The 24931-nt window shown below is 41.0% G+C and overlaps 1 protein-coding gene across 1 annotated transcript in view; it reads left to right on the forward strand.

The window, feature by feature from the left end:
• LOC148368743 (voltage-dependent L-type calcium channel subunit beta-3-like) overlaps window positions 1-24931 on the forward strand; it is a 37215-nt gene that overhangs the window by 3937 nt on the left and 8347 nt on the right. The window contains exons 2-13 of the mRNA XM_088330776.1: window positions 2479-2571; window positions 14415-14534; window positions 16652-16774; window positions 16846-16961; window positions 17896-17975; window positions 18055-18074; window positions 18196-18273; window positions 21003-21061; window positions 21158-21258; window positions 21337-21488; window positions 21557-21652; window positions 23541-23711. Of these exons, the coding sequence (XP_088186902.1) occupies window positions 2479-2571; window positions 14415-14534; window positions 16652-16774; window positions 16846-16961; window positions 17896-17975; window positions 18055-18074; window positions 18196-18273; window positions 21003-21061; window positions 21158-21258; window positions 21337-21488; window positions 21557-21652; window positions 23541-23711 (1209 nt within the window). The remainder of the gene's footprint in view (window positions 1-2478; window positions 2572-14414; window positions 14535-16651; window positions 16775-16845; window positions 16962-17895; window positions 17976-18054; window positions 18075-18195; window positions 18274-21002; window positions 21062-21157; window positions 21259-21336; window positions 21489-21556; window positions 21653-23540; window positions 23712-24931) is intronic.

Below are 24931 nucleotides of genomic sequence, written 5' to 3' on the forward strand. Positions count from 1 at the left end.
GTTCCGGACATGTCCCACCGGCAGGAGGCGCCGGGGAAGACCCAGGACACGCTGGAGAGACAATGTCTCTATACTGGTCTGGGAACGCCTTGGGATCTCATCGGATGAGCTGGAGGAAGTGGCTGGGGATAGGGACGTCTGGGCTTCCCTGATTAGGCTGCTACCCCCGCGACCCGACCCCAGATAGGCTTAAGATAATGGATGGATGCATGAAAATAATGTAATGAATTGGTAATAGATTAATCTAAAATTCGTGTGGCCTGCACTCATATTAAAGGGACAGTGTTTCTCATTTAGCACCTCTCTAGTGGTTAAAATATTTTATTCTTTTAAGCCCCAGTGAGTAAAATTTGACTTATATGTAGGGATTTTGTAAAATGTATCAATTACATTTTTTATTAACTCCCAAAACACATAGCTACCCGGGCCAGTGACGTTTACTTTAGACCAGGGGTTTCCAACGTGGTGCCCGTGGGCTTCAGGGTGTCACCGGAGGACATTTGAGGTCCCTAATGGACCGGTTCTGAAAATAGCTCACCAATGCTGGGTCATTGTTATTTTCAATTAAAATTATTTTTTACTAGTTGACTGAATTAACACTATTATCAATTATTACCTGGTAACTTAGTAATAACATAGTGATAACATGATAATTTATTATGGAAATTCAAAAAATATATTTCAGTTCATCAGGCTTCATGGACAAAAAAGTTCTATTCAAGTATTGATAATTATTTTTAAGCAATGAATTAAAAGAGTAGAATGGGAATCGATTTGTGTATTGAACATTGAACTTGTTGTTAATTTATTTTTACAGGAAATTAGAGAAATTAAATTCCAATTTATGGGTTTTATAAGGCAAATGACAAAAAAATGTGCAGTTTTTAGCTATCTGGTTACTTTTTTAGCAAAACCCCGCACAGAAAGGTTTGTAGCTGGATTTGAACCCATGACCTCAGAACTGTGCTGCGGAGTGCTCACCACTCACCGTGCCGACCTAATTTTTAATAATTTTTTGTTATTTTTCTAGAAAAAAATACCAAAATAAGATTTGGGGAAAAAAAAGTCGAAAATGTAATAAAAACCATATTTAAAGAAAAATATTCACCAAAATAAATAACCTCTACTACCACCGGAACCCAAAGTGACAAAAGGATCTTAATAAAAAACTTAATCCGGTAATTTTAAGAGACCTGATGATTAAGTATTAAAGAAGAAAAAAAACATGAAACTGGTGCTGGGCAAATTTTATTAAACATTTTTGACGGACAGTGTACCTCAAGATTTTTTTGATGAATAAAAGTGTCAGTTGGCTTGAAAGAGGTTGACAATAATAATAATAATAATAATAATTTCCTTGTATTGTCATTCTGTGTAACAATGTACACAGAACGAAATGTCGATTGCACCTGACCCGTTGTAGCGAGCCGATGCAGCCGCAGCCAACAGAGGGCGCCGCCGACCACTTTTTCAGTCTTAGGAATGACTCGGCCGGGGCGCGAACCACCGACCTCCCAGTCTCAAAGCGGGCGCCTTACCATCTAACTGATGTAGATCATCGGTTCTGTACCCAATACCCCACCCTAACTAGGAGTCGCAACCTGATAGTCCTTATTGTCATGATAACAGGTGAGGCTGCTAGTTCAGGGTTGTCAAACTCATTTTAACTCGGGGGCCACACGATAGAACAAACATTCTGTTGGGGGCCGAACTAGTAGATTAAAGAGAAAGAAAAAGAGAGCTAAAGAAATAAGAGAAAGAGGGGGGGAAAAGAAGAGAGAGGGCAGGACAAAGAAAGAGAGAGAGGGAGAGAGCGTGAGAAACAAAAGATAAAAAGTCGCGAGAGAGGGGGAAAAGAAAAGGAGAGGAAGAAAGATATCCAAAGAGAAATAGAAAGACAGAAGGAGAGAAAAGAGAAAAGAAAGCGCGAAGGGTATGAAGAGAGAAAGAGAAAAGGAAAAAAGGAAGTTAGAGCAAAAGAGGTTAAAAGACAGAGAGAGAAAGAGCAACAAAGGAAGAGAAAAAGAGAGACACAGAGAGTGAAAGAGCGAGACAGAGTGGAAGAAAAGGTGTGGAAAAGAAATAAAGAGAGAGAGAGAGGGAAATAAATACAAGTACAGTGTCTTTGTTCGAGGCACCTGGCTTTGGCAACATCAAGTTGACATATTTCAACCTGCAGCTTGTTTTTCTCTTGCGCTTCTCTGAGTGTTGTCTCGCGGGCCGGATTCAATCCCTTAGCGGGCCTGATCTGGCCCGCGGGCAGCCTGTTTGACACTTGTGCGTTAGTTGATGTGAAAATATGCCTGGACTCATTTTGTAATTGATTAGCCGTGCTCTTTGGTCAGCGAGTGTCTTTTTCCTAAAATAACAGACAAAAGAATATCTGTTATTACCATAGCAATGTCAGAAAGCATATAAGTCAAATACATCTAAGGATATCAAAACGCATCGAAATATTGATCCGATTTTTGTCCACAGTTGCCCAGGAAGTTGCCGAAACGCAAAAGCCGCTTCAAACGGTCGGATGGCAGCACATCCTCAGACACAACGTCGAGTTTCATCAAACGCCAGGTACCACAATATTTTCATTACATTTGCCTTCCCTTTTCTTTGACATTTATATATATATATATATATATATATATATATATATATATATATATATATATATATATATATATATATATATATATATATATATATATATATATATTCAGTGTTCATTTTACCTGTGAAAAGTGATGGGTCCCGGGGACTCACATGCTCAAAAATCTATGGGTCCCAACAGAGATCTATGCGTCCCCAAAATTTTGTGTGCTCCATGTCGTATTTTCCCTTACAAAATACAAAAAAAAATCTTTTTTTTTTTTCCAAACATGTTTATTTATGTAGTTTAACATGTTATATTGTACATGTGTTTCCTTATATCATATATATTGTTTATGAACATTTTGTTGTGAGATCCTGAGTTGCTCGACAAAAGTTCAAAAATGAAGTCGCTTGGACTTTCACTGTAGAAGGAAAAAATACATGCAAATATAGTTAAGTAGAATAATACATTTTCTTATTCAAATTATTAATTCATTTTCTGCATTAAATTACTGTTGGTAATATACTGATTAAAAGGGATCACCACAAACCTGTCTTTTTTCATTTTCTCCATTCATACTTGCTTTTTTTCTTAACTTCTTCATACAACATAATCATTCGTAATATAATGCATCAAAGCAAGTAAGCCGTTTGAGAGCCGGCTCTCTTCAATGAGTTGAGCCGAAAAAGCCGGTTCTCTAAAAAGAAACGGACTTTCACTACACAATTTGAACTGGAGATCTGCATGCGGACAAAAACTCGAACCGCGAGACCCAAACAACAATGGCAAATCTGCCTGAAGAAAAGTTTGGAGTGCGGTAAATCTTTGTTTAAAAATGATAATGATAATTTCGTGTCAAAAAAGTTGCGTCCCGGGGACGCACGTTGATTTGACACGATGCGTCCCCAGCAAAAATAATGCATCTAGGACGCAGGGATGCGAGCAAACGCGAACACTGTAGATATAGATATAGATTCAAATAGAGTAATTTGTGGTGTTGCATTAATCAGAAAAAAATAATTGTCGTGCCTTCAAAATCAATGATGGACCGTGCAGTTTACACCCACGCCTTCACTACAGTCTGAATTAGCGATGTGTCGTTGGCAAACGAATCACCTAATTAAGCCGGTTCGTTTGCCAACGTCACATTTTTTCAAGGTGTTCTGTATCGTTGACTTTAAATGTGTTGAGTATAAAGTGGTTAAAACTGTTTTGTATTTTATTTTTAGAGGACATTTGTAATCTATGTTTCCTGTGTTTTTCATTCAATGTGTTTTACATTACAAATGTAATGTTCTTTCTTGTATTACATAGTTTATTTGTTGTTGCACTGAATAGTCAATATTTTTAATTAACATTTTTGTTTTTCAGAGATTCTAAGTTGCTTGAAGTTGACATTAAAGTTCCCTAATATAAGTTCAAATAATTTACACTAAGGTTGAGTGAAAAATAAATGCTACTATAATTTAGTGGAAGAATAGATTTTTTTTCTAAATTATTAATTAATTTTGTGTATTATGTAACATTGTTGGCAATATACTAATTAAGGAAACCACAAATACTGTCTTTTCTCTTTTTTCACCCACTTTTCTCTTCTATTTTTGTTGTTGCTTTATTTAATTTTTTGCAAGTGATTACTAGCCCTCAATAACTATTTTATGGCTATAAAACCTTTATTGCAGCTGCAGCTACAGCAGCAACATATAAAAAAGCATCAATATTAACGGCGGGCAGTTGAAGCGATAGTTTTGGTGAATTACCGCCCCCTATGTTTGTAATAGCGGTAACGTTTCTCCATGCCTTCCAGAATCCAAATTTGAACCAATTTGAAATCTGATTGGCTGAACCCACAGTGATATCACAGCGATGTTGTGCCGCCTTCTCAAAGAATATGGGGAGATTCCTGAGCCAAGCAACAAGCAATCCTGAAATGCGATTGGTTGAATGTTTACATATGAAAGCACACGTCTGGAAGTAGGGCATGCAGGGGAGAAGTAATTAAAGGAAGCTGACAGTCAATATGGAATTACTGTCCTCTGTTTACTATCATTTGTGGCTTTATTTGGGCAATGCACAAAAACAGCATCAGTCATTAATTAACAACTATTGCTCGACCTAATATAATTAACATCACATGATTCAGATATTTTTTAGGCCAGCAGAGAAGTCCTGGCAGGCCCTCACTGCCAGCCACTGTTAGAAATACAGTACAGTGGGACATTGTCTTCTTAGATGTAGTTTTTACTTTGATCAGAAGAGGGCACAACCATGTTTAAACCTGGTAGCTCTATGAAAAAAATCCCTGCAGAGGCTCAATTTGTAATTAAAGTTTTTGGGTCACGCACATTTAAGAGACCAAAATTAAGATTTGCGAAAGTGCTCGTGCTGTTGAATGACATTTCTGCCTATTAGAATATCTACTGTTGGGGTATTTCTTTAGTCGCTGCTTAGTTTATCACAGTTTATGTTATGTTAGTGCTTGACCCTGAAAAAGACATGACCCCAACAGACGTCACAGGGTTTTACTGAACTTAACAGAAGGCCGTGCTCAACTCTTACTAAAGCAATGCAATTCAAAGTATGTCTGATGGATTCATCATTTGATTGCAGTGCTATTTCAATTAGCGTACCGTAAATTCCGGACTATAGAGCGCACCTGATTATAAGCCGCACCCACCACATTTTAAGAGGAAAACTGATTTTGTACTTACACAAGCCGCACCTGTATATAAACCGCATGCGCACACATTAAAAAATGTAACACAAACACAAAATTAACCCAAACCCGACTTTAAGTCCCGCGATTGAAACGAAATGTCCTTCATTAAAGAACACAGTCCAAAAATCACAGCCGGCAAAATGAACGGAAAATGATATCGATACTTAAGGTTTCATGCAGACCTGCAGAGTCCGGGTCCCGTTGAAAGTAATCCAAAGAAAAAGTGTATATTTTCAAAGGTAAGCGTGGGAAAAATATATATCCACTATTGTCCGCCGCGTCCACAAACAGGTCTGTCTGTTCCTCACCTTTACCCCACTTCCCGTCACCCCCCGTTTGTTCCGCCCCTCCTTTTTCATTCGCCCGTGCAAAACATACCAGAATAGGTGTCTAAAATAAATACAAATAAATACATTACAAAAATATACAGTTGCAAATACATATTATACATGGGTTACACATATTTACAAAGAAAGACGGGACACCGAGAGAGTTTTCAAAGCTTTAATAATATAACTTTCATCCCAAACAGTGCCTGTGACAGGGCAGTTAATGGTAGCAACACGCTAGGAACACGCTCGCAACACAGTAAACGAGTCTGGTAAGAAAAAACATACCGTACTTGTAAAAATCACGGTAAACCGTCCTCATCTTCCTCCTTAGAACTGAAGCCATCAAAGTTGTCTTCCTCAGTGTCGGAAAGAAACTTTGTCATATAGACGTCGTCCCACGCTCCCTTATTCCAAAACACGCTAGCAACACGCTCGCAACGCAGTAAACGGCTCTGGTAAAGGTTACGTGCAGTAGCTCTGTTTCCTTCTTTATCGGACTGCTCGATTGCTTTTAGATTGAAAGCTGCGTCATGTTACTTTCTTTTTGCATTTTGCATGATGAGGGTATGTTTACGCTAATTTCATTTATGCACAAGCCAAGAAGTTGCAGTCTTCCTCGGCGCATATATTCCACCAGTCTAAATCTTACCTTTTGTACTCGAGTGCCGCTGGTGGCCGTTAGAAAGTTTACATAAATTGGCCGCATCACTGAATAAGCCGCAGGGTTGAAAGTTTGGGAAAAAAGTAGCGGCTTATAGTCCGGAATTTACGGTTATTGCATTTTTGTTTTTCATGACTGTGCAAGCATACAACATGTTTCTCTATGTGTGGTGTTCAGTAGCGTTTACACAAAGAAGTGGGGCAGCTGCAAGAAAAAGGGGAGCAAAAAAAGCCTGAGCAGACACCTTCTACGGCAGGGAACATTAGTTATCTTGATCAGGAGGGTTGGAACATAAAGACAACTTCCAAATCCCTTGAACATATTGCAATCGCGTGAAATATTCATGATATTCCGTGAAAAGGCGTCGGGGTGACATGATGCGTGGGTTTAATGCTCATACACGAGCGCCTCTCAGTCATTACCTCAGGTACACACTGGCACCTAAAGGTGATCTCACAAAATGTATTTAATGCAAAGAAGGCTGCCCCCCTCCAACAGAGCAGAGAGTGTTTCTTGTCTGTGTTTGGGTTGGGGAGGGGTGGGTGGTCCATGGAGGAGCTGTGGCGTATGACTCATTTCTGCAGCAGCACGCTGCCCGAAGTAGGACTCAATGTTGCTGGGCCTTTCTCTGATTTGGGAATTTGTTTAACAGTGGTTGCAAGTAGCGGATTTTCTGGCCTCAAAACACCAGATTGGACAGAAATTTGATAAGCCGTACGGCTTATATACCGCAGAATAAGCAGAATAAGATTAAAATTGCATTCAGTAAATATAGGTTTGCGTTGCCAAGTGAGGTTTTGGGGGGGGGTATTACTGTATTTGTGCAATGATCGATCAATCGATAAACATTGCTGACTAAAATCGATAAACATTGTATGCAGTGGGAATTGAACCAAGCCATTTGCAGTGAGATCATTGATACTTTACCACTAGACAACTAGTGGTACAGAAGACATATGAAAAGGCATTACAAGTTATCTCATTATCACATGATTTTAGGGTGCCAGAAACATTGATTTGCCTGGTGTACTTTGGTCTGCAACCCGATAGGTTAAACCGGAGGTTAGCAACCCTGTGACCCCACATGTGGCTCTGTAGTGCTACATTAGTGGCTCCTAAAAACATTTTCATAAATCATGTCATGGGTTCGAATCCAGCTACCAGCATTTCTGTGCAGAGTTTGCATGTTCTCCCCATGCTTGCTTGGGTTTTCCAGCACTCCAGTTTCTTCCTCCATTCCAAAAATGTGCATGGCAAGTTAATTGGTGACTCCAAATTTTCCCTAGGTATGAATGTGAATAGCTGACTGTCTCTGTGTGCCCTGCGACAGGTTAGTAACCAGTTTGGGGTGTCCACGGCCCGTAGATAGCTTGGATGGGCTCCAGCACCCCCGTAGATATTTTATATATATATATATATATATATATATATATATATATATATATATATATATATATATATATATATATATATATATATATATATATATATATATATATATATATATATATATATATATATAAAATACATTTTAGAGATCAGGGGTCTGAAATTTTCATCGTAGGTGCATGTCCACTGTGAGAGAGATAAATTAAAAAGAAAAATCTAGAAATCACAATGCATGATTTTTTAACAATTTATTTGTGTGATACAGCTGCAAATAATTATTTGAACACCAGTGTGTCATCTAGAATTCTGACCCTGAAAGACCTGTTATTCCGGCCATTAGAAGACCACCTGCAATCCATGTACCATCCTGAATTAGATGCACCTGTTTGAGGTTGTTAGCTTCATAAAGACACCTGTCAGTAATACTTCAACTTGTAACATGGCAAAGGTGGTAGCATCATGCTTTGGGGGTGTTTTTCTGCACATGGGACAGGACAAGTGCACTGCATTAAAGAGAGGATAACTGGGGCCGTGTATTGTGAGATTTTGGGGAACAACCAACTTCCCTCAGAGCATTGAAGATGGGTCGTAGCTGGGTCTTCCAACACGACAACGACCCGAAGCACACAGCCAGGAAAACCAAGGAGTGGCTCCGTAAGGAGCATATCAAGGTTCTAGCATGCCCCAGCCAGTCTCCGGAATCTTCGGATGGAGCTCAAACTCCGTGTTTCTCAGCGACAGCCCAGAAACCAAACTGATCTAGAGAAGATCTGTGTGGAGGAGTGGGCCAAGATCCCTCCTGCAGTGTGTGCAAAACTGGTGAAAATTTTGACATCTGTATTAGCCAACAAAGTCTCCTGTACCAGATATTGACATTCATTTTGTATGGTGTTCAAATACTTATTTTCAACTATATCACACAAATAATTCAATAAAAAAACATGCATTGCGATTGCAGGATTTTTCTTTTTAGTTTATCTCTTTCACAGTGGACATGCACCTACAATGAAAATTTCAGACCCATCCATGATTTTTAATTGGGTGAGGAGAGGGAGGGAGCAGTGACCAGCCACTACATTGAATTGACTTCATCAAAATGAATCCTGGCACATTGAGATTCTGTCTTTCACCATGGAACTCACTCCTTGTTGCATTACCGCTATCAGGTTTACCTTTCAATGACATGTTTGTTCCTTTCATTTCCATCCCCTAGATTTCTCCTCCAGACCACCTTCCTCCTCCTCCTCCTCCTTCTCCTCTTTCAATTGATCAATTGACAGATGTTGACTTAGCTGTTGATGTAACCACACAGTGATTAATGGCACTATGCACCAGAAAGCTATACCCGTGTCATTTTTTGACATTGAATTACGACTGTGCAGTTAATAGCATTTTTTTTTTCTTTTTTTTTTTGGTGACTGGTTTCTGAGGTGTGCATTTTTTTACTATTGTGAGACAAGGGGGAGATATTTGAACCTCCCGCATGATATATACTGGTTTTGTAAACTTTTACTGCATTTGATTGATTTAGTTGATGTTTGACAGGGGTGGATAAACAATGGCCCGCTGGGCACACGCGACTTTTTAGGATTTTTCTTTTGGACTGCCAAACAAAGATGTTCAAATATAATGATGATGTGTTTTAAATGGTTAGAAAAAAATACTACTCATTAAAACATTGTATTGGTGCCACTCTTGTCCCCAGTGTATGCAACATTCAAATAGCAGGCAAAAAGTTCCTTCCATTGCTATTTTTCTCATGTATTTATTTTATTTAACAAGATATCTATCAGGGCAGCACGGCGGTGCGGTGGTTAGCGCGTGTGCGGCACAGTTCTGAGGTCATGGGTTTGAATCCAGCTACCAACCTTCCTGTCCGGAGTTTGCATGTTCTCCCCGTGCTTGCGTGGGTTTCCTCCCACATTCTAAAAACATGCATGTCAGGTTAATTGGCCGGTCAAAATTGTCCCTAGGTGTGAATGAGCGAGCGAATTCTCTGTCCCTGTGTGCCCTGCGACTGGCTGGCAACCAGTTCAGGGTGTCCCCTGCCCACTGCCCGGAGATGGCTGGGATGGGCTCCAGCACTGCCGCGACCCTACTGAGGATAAGCGGTGCAGATAATGGATGGATGGAAGATATCTATCAAATTTTATGAAAGAAAAAAACTTCGGAGCTAGCTGTATTGCATTTGGAGTTTCTCAATGCATATTATCCAATGTAGTGCTTAAAAAGGGGACATAATTTATACTTTGATCTAATTTTGAGCTATTTACAACCAATTTGAATAGATGGTTTATTTAAAGAAAAAAAAAGCAAATAAAAATAACATGTACTTGTACATGTCTGCTTGTTTTTATTTATAAATGCATATTGTCGATGCTAAAAAGACCTATCTCCATTTGCTTTTTGTTTCTTTCCCGAGGGGAATGTGCAAAAAAAAAGAAAGAAAAAAAAAGAGCAAATGTAAAGAAGTTAAAAAAAAGCCATTTGAAACTGCAGATGGGGCAAATTGGAGAGGCATACATTATCTTTTACCTCATATTGTCACGACCAACACAAAGGGTAGACCCAATCGCGTAAAGTTTATTGAGATAGAGGGGAAAGGCAGCGCCCGCGATCCGGTGCTCGCTGGACGCGGGAAGCAAGCCGCGCACAGAATCGGAACGGGTTCCGAATGCGGAAGTGGAGCAGAAGATCGTGGTGTCGAGGACAGGAAAAAAACAGGTCGATAGCCGGGACAGGAGAGCAAAACGTGGTCAGGATCAAAAACGGGTCGTAAGCCGGGACGGGAGAGCAAAATATGGTTGGGATCCAAAACGGGTCGGAGCCAGAGACAAACGGGAAGATCAGGAACGGACGGGTGGAAAAATGGGACAGGCGGGAGTCAGGGTCAAAATACTTGCCTTGTAACAACAGAGGTTTGGTGACGGACCTACCACCGGCGAGTGACAGGATTGGGCTATAAATTGCATTTATAGGCATGTCTAAATTGTCGCTATTGTTAATGTTCACCCTGTGTGCTCTGTGAAGGGCTGGGTGCATGCACCCTATTGACCAAAACGTTGTTGTAATGATTTTAAAATACATTTATGAGAACATGTGAAGACCTTTTATTTTTATCATGTTGTTTAAAAATTTGCAAAGTCTTGAAATGTACACCAAAGAGCTGACTTAAAATTATTTGATCCACACTCTGGGTTAGCCCCAAAACTGACTTTCTGTCTCCAGGGAGCTACCTGTGTGGCGAGTTGGTTTATTAACATGCATAGTAGATGTGAGTTAAGGTTTATAAAGGCAATCCAAAACAAGTACAGGAGAAAATTGCCTCAATTTTAAATTAGAATAAAGATAACATTAGCGAGTCTTCAACACAGCCTGATGTTCATCAGTAGAGAATACTGGAACCAGATCCAGCTTGAGACAAATTATCCGATACATTAACCATCCATCCATCCATCCATTATCTGCACCGCTTATCTTCAGTAGGATCGCGGGGGTGCTGGAGCCCATCCCAGCTATCTTCGGGCAGTGGGCAGGGGACACCCTGAACTGGTTGCCAGCAGGTCGCTGGGCATGAAGAGAGAAAACTCACTGGCTCATTTACACCCAGAAACAATTTGGACCGGCCAATTAACCTGACATGCATGTTTTTAGAATGTGGGAGGAAACCGGAGTGCCCGGAGGAACCCCACGCAGGCACGGGGAGAACATACAAACTCCACACAAGAAGGTTCGATCTTATGACCTCAGAATTGTGCCGCACACGTGCTAACCACTGCCCCGTCGTGCTGCCCTACAACAAGACCAATGAAGAGGAAATGGGGGGGAAGTTGGAGTCAATGTATATGACAGAACTGTGCAAAATCGCCTGAAGGAAAAAGGATTTTAACATCGGAAAGCAAAAAGGAAACCATTGTTGATGCTTAAACACAAAACAACAAGAGTGCAATGGGCTAAGGAGAGGCAATCATGGACTGTGGATGACTGGATGAAGATTATCTTCAGTGATGAGTCACAAATCTGCATTGGACAAGGTGATAATGCTGGAACTTTTGTTTAACGCTGTTCCAATGAGATTTACAAAGAGGACTGCCTAAAGAAAACATCAAAATTCCCACAGTCCTTAATGATATGGGGCTGCCTGTCAGGCAAAGGCACTGAGGCTGTGGTGAAATCTGCAATAAATGCACAAGTTTACATTGACATTTTGGACAGCTTTCTTATTCCTTCAAGGAATAAGGAAACACACGCAAGCACAGGGAGAACATGCAAACCCCACACAGGGGGTTCGATCTCAGAACTGTGCCGCACACTCGGTAACCACTGCGCCGCTGTGCTGCCCCCTTACTAATACAGCAATATCAGAATTCCACAAAGCGTGAACAAAAATAAAATTGATTGGAAACTCCCAACCCTACATCATATGCCTAACACAGAGGTGTCAAACTTGTTTTAGCTCAGGGTCCATATGGTAGGATAAACACGGTGGTCTGACAAGGTAAATTAATAGCATAAAAACTGTGTTAGCCATGGACCTGCAGGTCTTTCGGAGGTTAACAATTAAATCATGATTAAATTATGATTCGGGGCGGTAAGATTCAAATGCTCTGGTTGACAGACATCCACGTACCACACGTGAGTACAATCATACTGCCTTAACCAGCATGTCCATGACTTCTATTTTAAGTAAACTAACATCTGGATGGGTGGTTCCTCAATCGTTCTCTGGTTGAGAAATGGTAGTCAGAAAATACAGCTACAGAGGGTGGTGTGCTTTACCAGTGGCTCCAGGCTTTGGTGACATCCAATGGACATAAAAACTGCAGGTCATAGTTTGACATGATTTCGTTTATTTTCCTTTAGTACTACTCTCAGCGGATTTTTGTTGGACACCCATAGCCTAACATCTAAAACTGTTTTGGAATGTGTTGTTTTTTTCTGTTTTTTTAATGTGGTTGCACCACATTACCTATTTTACTGTACATTTTACATGATTTTTTTCCAGGCGCTCCAGTTAATCCCACATTCCTAAAAGATCTCATAGGTGGGCATTCTAGGTTTGCACATGTATGGATTGTTTGTGTGACCTGGACTGGCTCATTACCAGTCTGGGGTGTCTGCTGTCCCAGTTTAAAGTCAGCTGTTGTCTGTTCCACCATTATGAGGATAAAGCGGTTAAACAACCAATGAATAACTTATAAAGTGTATCCCATGTTGGCCTTGGAAGAACATCTTAGTGTGGTCTGAAAAATTCTTTCCAAAGTCGTGTCAAAGTGGTTCAAGATTTGCTACGACGATAGACATTCCTCACGAAGTTGCCACAGTCATAAATTGATGATGACCCTCATCTTTAACCTGTCACACATGCTTATTCCCAGGACTCGGAAATGGTCTTCTCTTACTGTATATCCAAGATTTCACTTGATATCCTAGTTTTTCCTTAACTGATACAGTACTGCCTTTTGCAGCATTGCTTGCTTTGCAGAGAAATCTGTTCTAACATTTACAAAAACACACGGACCTAGGAGAGTGTCTCGCTACCTGGTTCACTGCAATGTGTCAAATAATATGTGACATTAGGAATTCTAGGTGATGGGCTTTGCATGCCTAATTTACAGTACTCTTTATCTGTTTTTTTGTATCACTTTTAGTTTGATTGACAGCCAGGACTTTTTTTGTTTTGTTATGAAAACTCAGTTACACGAATACAAACACAAATGATGACCGTCAATAGTTGTCATGAAACCGATGTGACTCACCTGTGCCCGCTCATTTGGTGCCAACCGCTGCGGGCTCTGATTGGCTCCCTGACCCTACTTAAACCCAGTCCTGTCAATCCCCTGTTTTCAGTCCGTCTGTGAACTTCTGTTTATACAAGGCAAGCCTTTTTGGACCCTGACTCCCGCCTGTCCCGTTTATGCTCCCATTTGTCTCCGGCTACGACCTGTTTTGATCCCGACCACGTCTGCTCTCCCGTCCCGACTTACAACCCATTTTTGATCCCGACTACGTCTATTCTCCCGTCCTGGCTTACGACTCGTTCCCGACCACGCTTTGCTCTCCCAGTCCCGGGTACCGACCAGTTTTTCCCTCCCTGACACTGCTATCGCTCGCTACGGAAGATCCACTTCTGTGTTCGGATCCCAATCCGAGTGCGAGAGCGACTTGCTTCCCGCGTCCAGCGAACACCGGATCGTGGGTGCTGCCCTTCCTCATTCTTTCAATAAAACTTGTGGTAAACGTTACACAATTGGGTCCTGTTTCCGTTCTGGTCCTGACAATAGTGCATCACTTAATTGTAAAGTTTACTTTTTTAAGTTTTTTGAGCACAGTGGAACAGAAGCCAACTTAGGATGTGTCCCTAAACAACTGAGGGTGATTAATGTGAACAGGTACATGTTTTGCTCATGAGACTTCCTTTGAGATTAAACAGGGCAAAAAGGGATGTATATATGCTGCATTGTGGGGGATGCTAGGATGGAATGGGGCCAAGCAAACGAGAAGAGGAAGCAGTTTACTCCTTTGTGCTATATTTGGTTTTCCAGAGGATGGCGGGTGTGGGAGAGCAGCACATTGTGTTGTTCATACACACAAGCTCCCTCATGAGCGTTTCGGGGTGTACAGACACCTGCAAAAGTGCGCAGCTGCACAATCCATTGTCACCACGCAAAGGAGAAAATGACAGCTTAAAGAATTTCCCTTTCTCCTGCACTGTCACCATAGGGCTCGGCTGATTCCTATACCAGTAGACCGTCGGATTCCGACCTGTCAGCAGAGGAGGACCGCGAGGCGTATCGGCGTGAAGCCGAGCGCCAGGCACAACTTCAGCTCGACAGAGCTAAGGTACTATACAGGCAGATTTTCTAGGAGAAAGCATGTTTTTTTTCTGTCAACTCGGTAGCACTGTGTATTAATCATTGTTTATTTTTGAAAATTCATTGTTTTGTCATCTGCGCTCACATATTTGTTTTTCACACTCCACTCAGCAAAATCGCCAGTCTAATGAATATCACAAAGTGTGTACATGAGTCCTCTCCCATGTTAGTTAATAAAACACTTTTCAAATTAATTTTTTTTAGCTCAAATCTTTTTATCTTCGGCGCCAAGTTGTTTTTGTATTTAGGTCAGTTTTTTAAAAAAAACATAAGGTTATGGTTTAGTAGAAACTCAAAATAAAGAGAGAAGGCATCAATGAATTTTAAACTTGCAAGGAGAACAGCAGAGGACTCTACAAAACACTCTCACAATGTTAGGTTCTAAATCTGTTCTAAAAGCCCTCCTTTGCACCCTTTCTTTTTATTCAATCTCCTAGGTTACAAAAGCAGATCTGCCCTTAAGGGTGTGAAAATCAAAGGACGGCAACATTATTGGCTGCAAAACAGTCCAAATAACTACAACCGTGATGAATATTAGTCAGAATAACAAACTGGTATCCTATAAATTCTATTAGTAAATTACATTCTATACCAGGTGCAGGTGTCCAATATTAAAAACAGAAACAAACAGAATAACTCCCACCAATTGCATTATTTTTCTTTAAACAATGCTAGCAATACCGGACAGGACGGGACAGATAGGAGCGATACCAGATACTGGAGACTGGAGTCAAATATCAGACATGACGAGACAGACGGGATCAATACTGGACACTGGCGCAGGATATTGGACAGGATGAGAAAGGCAGAACCGATACCAGATGCTGGAGACTAGCAAGATATCAGAAAGGACGAGACGGACTGGATCGATATCAGACAGGATTCACAAGCAGGATACTGGACAGAGTCAAAACAAACGTCTTGCGGGTGCAGAGGTTCGTTGATGGACTGACAAGGGGTGAGTGAGAGCACTGAGCTTAAATAGGAGGGGAAGCCAATCAGGCAACAAGGCGAAGCTGGCGCCAAACGAGCGGGGCCAAGTGAGGGCAATGGACAACCATGACAAAAAACATTTCCAAAATGTTCGTGTTTTATTTGAGATATCAACCCCTAAACAATCTGTAACTTAGGAAAAAAAGCAAAATTATATATTTTTCAAAGGTGCGCAGCCTTTGTAAAGAGCTAGCCTAGAATCATTTCTGGTATAAATGATTAATATCACGTTTTATTGCATGTTTATCCTGGACTGCCACGTCTAACTTCGTTGTAAACAACATTGTTATCAATGGCGATAAAGACGGTTAAAGTTCTCAAATTCTAACTTAAGGGTAGTCACTATGCCTATACATTCCGAAATGATAATTTTCTGTGAAATTAAATACAATTATTGACAACATATTTTTACTCTTTTTATTTCTTCATTATAGAATGCACACTTCAGTACAACCAAAACTAGAGTTTACCACCTTAAAACAATCGGTGCTGGTATGTTTTAATGTTTAATGTATCTGTACTCAGTCATCCCTAATCTTCGGAAAACAAAGTGACTACAAACCATCAGGGTTGGGTAGGGTTACTTTAACTTGATTACTTTCAATTACTTTTGGATTACTCCATTACCAAATATGCTAATAAAAGACAAAACAATCTAAATATGAATAAAATTATGACTCACAACACGTGGTAAGCTTTCTCTCCTGGCTTTGATCTCCGGCAAAACTAACATAAAATGCGACAGAAACCAAATGAAAATAAATCCAAACAGCTTGCCAACATCATTTTTGCCGTTCCATGTGTTCCGTTACTCCCCAAGCCTGCACAAAATTTAGTAATTTTATTCATATTAAGTTTCTTTTGCCTTTTATCAGCATATTTAGTATTGGAGTAATCCAAAAGTAATTGAAAGTAATCAAGTTAAAGTAACCCTACCCAACCCTGCAAACCATAACCACAAAACTAACGTACAAATCCCAGTGGTTTCGGTATTTCATATATTCCTTTTTAACACTAATCCTTTGTTGCCAAACTATATGTGTAACAATTTAATCAAGCAACTTTTATCATTGTGTTTGTTTTTCAATTCAGTCCAAACCTGTAGCATTTGCAGTAAAAACAAATGTGAGTTACTGTGGAGCTCTCGATGAGGACTGTCCTGTACAAGGAGCTGCAGTCAACTTTGATGCCAAAGACTTCCTGCACATCAAAGAAGTGAGCCAGTGTTCCCTTCCCTCAGTCGTACGTCACATATCGGTTTGATGCTGAAACTGTCGATTTTACAGAAGTACAGCAATGACTGGTGGATCGGCCGGCTTGTCAAAGAGGGAGGCGACATCGCCTTCATCCCAAGCCCACTGCGCCTGGAAGCGATGAGACTCAAGCAAGAGCAGAAACAGAGGTGATTTGCCTTTTGACCAACAATTTCTATGTCAGGTTTATTGCTAAATGATATTTTTTTTCTTGTAATGGTAAAAAAATAACTGTTCCATTAGTTTTTGTTTATTATAGTTTGGACAGGGCAGCACGGCGGCGCAGTGGTTAGTGCGTGTGCGGCACAGTTCTGAGGTCATGAGATCGAACCTCCAGTGTGGAGTTTGCATGTTCTCCCAGTGGTTGCGTGGGTTTCCTCCGGGCTCTCCGGTTTCCTCCCACATTCCAAAAACATGGATGACAGGTTAATTGGCCAGTCCAAATTGTCCCTAGGTGTGACAGAGCGAGCGAATTGTCTGTCCCTGTGTGCCCTGCGACTGGCTGGCTACCAGTTCAGGGTGTCCCCTGCCCACTGCCCAAGGATAGCTGGGATGGGCTCCAGCACCCCCGCGACCCTACTGAGGATAAGCGGTCCACATAATTTGAGTCAGTGCTTATGAATAAAGTGATAAGATTATAACTTAGTAGACAATTAAAAAAGAAGAGAAGACCCTAATGGATTTTGAACTTGCGAGGAAAACAGCAGAGGATGATACCCAAACCTCACATAAGAAACCGGTTCTAAAAGTTCCTCCCCAGAGCCCTTCCTTTTTATGAAAACCCCTTGGTTACAAAGATCAGATCTGCGCTGAAGGTTTGGAAATCACAGCAACAGAACCAGCAACATTATTGGCTGATAGTGACCATGATGTAAATAGTGCATACTAGTCAAAATAAGGAACAACAGTGTGAAATAACAGTCAAAACTACAAACAGTGAGTCCAAATAAAGAACAACTGTGCGCAATAATAGTCAAAATAACGAAAATCCTTGGCATCCTCAGCAAACTTCTCTATTATTCCCCTCCTTTGTATGGAGGAACACTTCATTGAAAAGCTGTAATATTGTGCTTGGCTTTTTAGGAAATCAGGGGGCAACTCCTCCAGTTTAGGAGACATGGTGACTGGGAACTGGAGGACCACACCACCATCTGGAGGGGAAAGTAAGTATTGCACACACAGAATGCCAGCCTTCCGTAACGTCTTTCTTAACTGAAACAATCGCTATTTTATTTTTAAAAGCTAAACAGAAGCAAAAACAGGTAGGTTTACTCCATCTACTTTTTCCGTGGACGTTTTTTCGCCAATTTCCTTTAACCATCCTTTGCGCCCACTCCCCAAGGCATCGACTCTTTACATTTTACTTTGGCTATTGTGTGGCAGGAGCACGTTCCTCCGTATGATGTGGTGCCGTCCATGAGGCCGGTGGTCCTCGTGGGACCCTCACTCAAGGGTTATGAGGTTGGTGCGCCAATAAGTTTTGCATTTGCCCATTTACTGTCAAAGATACTCAGGGTTTGTATAGGTGCTTAAAATCATTGGAAAAGCTTCAATTTCATTGTTGTATTTTCAAAGATTTAAGAAGGAAATCAAGAAAGACCGATCTCATCTTGCCCATTTCATCTTTAATCCGGAACGTCTTGGTCACTGGTAGCAGACGAGACCGTCATCTTAGATTACTAACTTTATCGCGGTATTCTACATAGTCTGTCTTGCTGTGAGTAAATAGGTGCCGCTCTGTGTTTGTAGGGTTAGTTATCGCTTAACAAGGAGGATTTGCAATCATTAATAATGGGAGCATTTGGCAGAGGTCGACAGGTATAAGATCGAGAGACTGTTGCGTTAGGTAAGCACTTACTGTATGCTTAAAATTTATTGTAACTTTAAACTAACGTACAGCACATTTTTTTATTTTTCCTCTGTAGTAGTTTCCACGTGCAAACAGGAATCAGCTGATGCTGGCAGTGAGCAGTCACGGGCTAGTGCTAGACTGGACTGCTTGTGAACTGGATTTTCTCTCATATAGCAAGACAGAAATTGAAAATACCAAAATATACGTTTTTTTATAAACATACTTTTAAATTATAATTCAAAAAAATATCTCGCTGTTATATGGAGCTACTGATTCCAAAAAGAGGGGAAATTAATTTCAGGACACCACATTTTTACTTCTGATAATATTTTGTGGCCATTTGTCATTGGGTAACAAAAAAAGTGGCATTGAAATATCAATTTGATTAGGACATTACAAACAACAAATATAAGTAGTGTACTTTATAAAAGTTTTTTTAGATAACTTCTGTACCGTCAAATTATAAATCTGAAAATAATCTTGCTGATTTATTGCACTAGATAGATAGATAGATAGATAGATAGATAGATAGATAGATAGATAGATAGATAGATAGATAGATAGATAGATAGATAGATACTTTATTCATCCCCGTAGGGAAATTCACACTTCCAGCAGTCTACCCCGTTGTTTATTAACAGATGAACATGATGCCCTAGGGGTGCTTGTAGCGAAGTGGATAACGTCACGCCAGTCCAAAAATTCGACATCCCTGCGGCAGATGGAAAACTTTTCTTTGTGAAAATCCAGGGATACACCACCTCGTGTTAGCAAGTCCGCCTCCTCTCCGATTCCCCCCGGCTTTCGTGTCTCTGTTTAGCGGCGTTGAAGCCGGATTACTCCGGGTAGCTCCGGGTGGCTACACGTTAGCGTCCGGAATGCTCAACGTGAGCCACGTTTCCGCACAACACAGCAACTGCGCTCCCTGTGCGCTTCTATGTTTTCCACCAGCACTCGATGATCTTATTTGGTTGTGAGTTCGCATTTACCATGATTACGGATGGTACCGAAGACTTATAACGCCGCTAGCCGCTTCGCTAGCTCCGGCTCTTCCTCCACGATAGGCCCCTTCATCACGCCGGCACGAGAATTCTTCAGGGCAAGGAGTTGAAATTCCTTGAATACACGCATTTCTTGTGCGTTAAAACCCATGTCCATAGGATAGAAGTAATCCATAGTGTAGTTGTCAAAACGGGAAGAAAAAACACCGAAGATAGGAGCAGACAATAAAACAATAGGGCAGCTGCTGGAAAAGGCAGCCGCTCGTGGCAGCGCCGCTTTGATCTTATTGATTCCAAAAGGGGTGGAAATAATTTCAGGACAACACTTTTTTACTTCAGATAATATTTAGTGGCCATCTTTGGACGTTATACAGAAAACAAAAAATGTGGCTTAAAATGATCTCACCTTCCTTTAGCATGTGGAGAAGTCAGACTTTGTGATTGAAAGCATGTTCCTTTGGCTTTTTCATGATGGCTTTTAGAAAAAGTGGAAATTTAAAAGATTTGCGCATACAGGATCATCAAGCTGTTTTATGTACGTGTACAACTTGGATGGCAATGTTACTGACACACAGGAAGACCCAGGCAGAAAAGGGACGGGGAGACTGTTTGGCCAAAAAGAAGGCAGAACACAATGTCATGTCAAGTCAAGTCATGTTTATTTGTATAGCCCTTAATCACAAGGAGTCTCAAAGGGCTGCACAGACTATTGCAAACTCCAGACTATTATTACACCATCCCCTGATTCAAAACCTACATGAGGGCAAGGAAAAACTCAAAAACCTCAACATGAGTAAAATGAAGAATGAGTTAATCCCCCTTCCAGGATGACCAGGCTGCAACTGATATTGCAATAACAAATAATACACAGATATTGTCAACATGAAATATAGGTCATTCTTAAGCTATAGAATAGAAGTATGTTTTAAGTCTAGATTTAAACAGTTCCACTCAGGTTACAGATCGAATCTCACTGTGCAGATCATTCCACAGCACCCGGGCCCTAATGAGGAACGGAACCGGTGGCTATCTTCTTGGCTCTTGGGATCACTAGTAGATCAGCATTTTCAGAGCGAAGGCTCCAGACCGGAACAAAGGGGGAAATTAAATCTGAAAGATATGAGGGAGCAAGTCCATGCATGATTTTGTATACCACCAACATAACCTTAAAATCACATCTTAAGCTAACAGGGAGCCAATGCAGGTTAGCTGAAATCGGGATCATGTGATCAAACTTTCTTGAGAGACCGGAGATAAAAAATTGCAAGTAAACCATGATACAGAAAGGGATTACTGTAATGGCTATGTTAAAATTGTTTTTTCCCTCTTTCCTCCAGGTTACCGATATGATGCAGAAAGCCCTTTTTGATTTCCTGAAACACAGATTCGAAGGGAGGTCTGTTGATGTCATCAATTGTTTCTGTAGTTTAAAGAATGGGGTTAAAATATTTCACTAACTGTCTATTTTTATTCACTTTTATCGATACTGCAGAATCTCAATTACTCGCGTCACTGCCGACTTGTCCCTGGCCAAAAGATCGGTCCTCAATAAAAGACCCATAATGGAGAGGTCCAACACACGCTCTAGTTTAGGTAAAAGTCCCAATTGAAAAGGTAGATTTTTTGAGAAGAAGGGCTGAACATTGAAAATGTCTGCTTCTCTTTTTAAAGCGGAGGTACAGAGTGAAATCGAGAGGATATTCGAACTGGCCAAAACGCTGCAGCTGGTGATTTTGGATGCGGATACCATCAACCATCCCACACAGCTCGCCAAAACTTCCTTGGCGCCCATCATTGTCTATGTTAAAGTCTCTTCACCAAAGGTAGCATTCATAGCGGCTACCTTTTTAACCATTCAGAGACCAACTCTGCTTTTTTTGGCTTCTTTTAGGTGCTTCAGAGGCTAATCAAGTCGAGGGGGAAGTCCCAGAGCAAGCACCTAAATGTGCAGTTGATGGCTGCTGACAAACTCTCTCAGTGTCCCCCTGTGAGTCAACTGTTGTCTCCTATCAGAATATATTTTACCTATTTGTCAAGACCAGAACAGAAGGAGGACCCAGATGCGTAACGTTACTCACAAGTTTATTGAAATATAGAGGAAAGGCAGTGCCAGCAATCCAGTGGACGCGGGAAGCAAGCCGCTCACAGGATCGGAGCGTGTTCTGAATGAGGAAGTGGATCCTCCGGAGCGGGAGATCGTAGCGTAGTTAGACAGAAAAACAGGTCGTTAGCCGGGACGGGAGATCAGAATGTGGTTGGGGTCAAAAAACAGGTCGTTAGCCGGGACAGGAGAGCAAAACGTGTTCGGAATCAAAAACAGGTCGTAGCCAGAGACAAACGGGGAAATCAGGAACGGACCACTGGAAAACGGGTAAAAAAAGCGGGACCGACGGGAGTCAAAGTCAAAATGCTTGCCTTGTACAAACAGAGGTTGGCTGACGGACTGACAACGGGCGAGTGAAAGGACTGAGCTTAAGTAGGGTAACCAATCGGGTAACCAGCAGCAGCTGGCGCCAAAGGAGCGGGCACAGATGGGTGTAATGAGTAATCATGACAAAAAAATTGTGTATCGAAATTCTCGTGTGTAGAGGCGCTCGTATTTAGAGATATCAGTGTATTTATGATCATTGTGAGGTTTCACTGGTAACAAGTACACGGCCTTACAACTCGATTCAGCAGCGAAGGGATCATTCCATGTCAATTGGAACCGAGCCCATATTCATTTTCATGAATTGTTTTGTATTTGTTAATTGTTAATGGTCATTATTTAATCTAAAGTTAAAATAAATACATTTGGATTCACATGGAATGACCCACAGCTAGCTGTAACACTAGTGGCAATAAGTTGTTAAGAAAATCCATTTTGATGGTCACTCCTGTTTCATAATGAATTTTCAGTTGAAATGATTCAGAATACGTCCATCACAGATGTTTGAGTGTAAAGCTGCTGGGAAATTGGAGTAGTTGATATTTAACACCTGCAAATGTTAGTGATAAGTTTATTATTGTTTAGTTTTTTAGACACTCAAAATAAGGAGTGTAAAGAACCGGAACAGGAGGAGAACCCAAATGTGTGACGTTTCTCAACCAAGTTTTTTTTTTACGGGAAATGGGGAATTCATGCACGTTAACCCAAACGCCAGTGATGGTTGGTAAGAAGACGTGCGGCAGCATTCTGGCGTGGAATGACAGGATCGATACCAATTGCTCGAGCAGATATCGGACAGATGGAGCGATACAGGACGGGACAGACAGGATTGATATCATAACTCGATAGCGTAATTAAACAGGACAAACTAGACAGGAACGAAACTGGAGATCGATATTAAACAGGACAAAATAGACGGGAACAATACCGGACAGGAAACACATGCAGGGAACCAGACAGAGTAAAGACTCGTGTCTTGCGGGGCAGAATTTTGTTGAAGGACTGACAAAGGAAGAGTGAGAGCACTGAGCTTAAATAGAAGGGAAGCTAATCTGTCAACGAGCCACAGCTAGCGCCACACGGGCGGGGCCAATTGGGCGGCATGGCAACCGTGACTGAGAGAAAGTATCAATGAATACACAAGACACAAAAGGGGTTCGTAAAATAATAATGATAAGATGTAAAACTACAAAAATCGTGTACATGAACCCAAACGAACCACACAGCAAAACAGCTTATTTGATTATCGAGTCTCATAAAGCACAATGAGGAACGGGAAGTGTAAAGTCATCATTCAGATGATTAATTAGTTGTTAAAACTTTCATTGATTTTCCCAAAACCGATTTGTTTTAATCACAGGAACTGAAGCAACATTGAGCATGACGAGCTGACGCACTTTCTATGCATCCATTTTTCTCCCTATCGCTCAAACGCTCTACTTGTTAGGATTTGTTTGACGTCATTTTGGATGAAAACCAGCTAGAGGACGCTTGTGAGCATTTGGCCGAGTACCTGGAGATCTACTGGCGGGCCACCCATCTCCCCGGGACCACTCCTCTCAATCCTCTTTTGGAGCAGACTCTGATGACGCCACTTTCGGCCATCTCCAGCCTCCAGGTGAGCTTTTTTCGAACCCTTCTCCATTTTTTTCTACGTTATGTTGTCGCCGTCTCTCAGTTCTCACTCTTGTTTTTTATATAATTGTCTTCGCTTGTGTGTCCTCTCGCTCATCCATGCCTAACCTTTTTCTGAAATTCAGGAATTAATTGAATGATGGCTTGACCAACTGGGGTGAGTAGTAGGGTATACACAACACACACACACCAATTACTGTAAATTCCGTACCATAAGCCGCTACTTTTTTGCAACGTTTAAACCACTGCGGCTTGTTTTTTTTTCGTGGCGGCACCAAGGAAAACAGCAAGCTGCTCTTTCCCACAAAGCATGCGCGATAAAAGGAAAACACCGCAGTGACATCTGGATACATTTATTACAATGTTTAGAGGAGAAATTACTCCATATTTTACAACATTATTCATTTAATTCATAACAGGAGCAAAACAGGAGTTTCAAAAGTACTTTTGAGTATTTACACTGTATTTCACCTTTTCATCCATAAATCAAGTCCCCGATTATACATCCAATTTGAACAGCAGTGGAAGTTATCTATCAAAAAAGCTACACTTCTCTTTTTGTATCATCAGTGTCAATTTCAAGTCGCTAAAGTTTCCTTTAGTCCTCGAGGAACGATAACAAGCGAATGTAATTTGGTCTGGTACCACAGAAACAGCCAAATGACAACAAAATGAGACACGTCTGTGTTGCAATCGGGCACTATTCTCCACAGTTTGGCTGCCCTGGCGCTGTTGTGTAGAAATATAGGGCTGGCATTTTACGCGACGCAGCTCTGCGCAGTGGTAAATAGGTGCTCGTCTTTGTAATCGCCATCTTGAATGGTCACATTGTGTGAAAACGTTTTAAATGAGAAACATAACTGAAAAACTATAGCAGAAAAGGCTTTAAGTGTGCGCCGGGCCTAAAGAAGTGGATGTGAATTCCTTCATTTTTTGGATGTTTAGCTTTGCAGCTTTAAACAGGTGAGGCTCGTACAAATACAAAATCGAGTTTCGGATTTGTCGTCCGGAATTTATGGTAACCCTCGACCCAAGTTGGTAGTACAGAGGCTACCCTACTAACAAACAACATAAGTTCCGGACAATAGTTCGTAAGTTGAATTTGTTCGTAAGTTGCCTCAGTACTATAGTTTGTATGGAATGTATGTTTAATGCTTGCATAAGTAACCTTTATTGTTTTGTACTAAAAAATAAACGTTTCAT

This window comes from Urocampus carinirostris, chromosome 3 (genome assembly GCF_059441175.1).
Source record: "Urocampus carinirostris isolate Australia breed hairy pipefish chromosome 3, RoL_Ucar_1.0, whole genome shotgun sequence".
Classification (NCBI taxonomy): Eukaryota; Metazoa; Chordata; class Actinopteri; order Syngnathiformes; family Syngnathidae; genus Urocampus; species Urocampus carinirostris.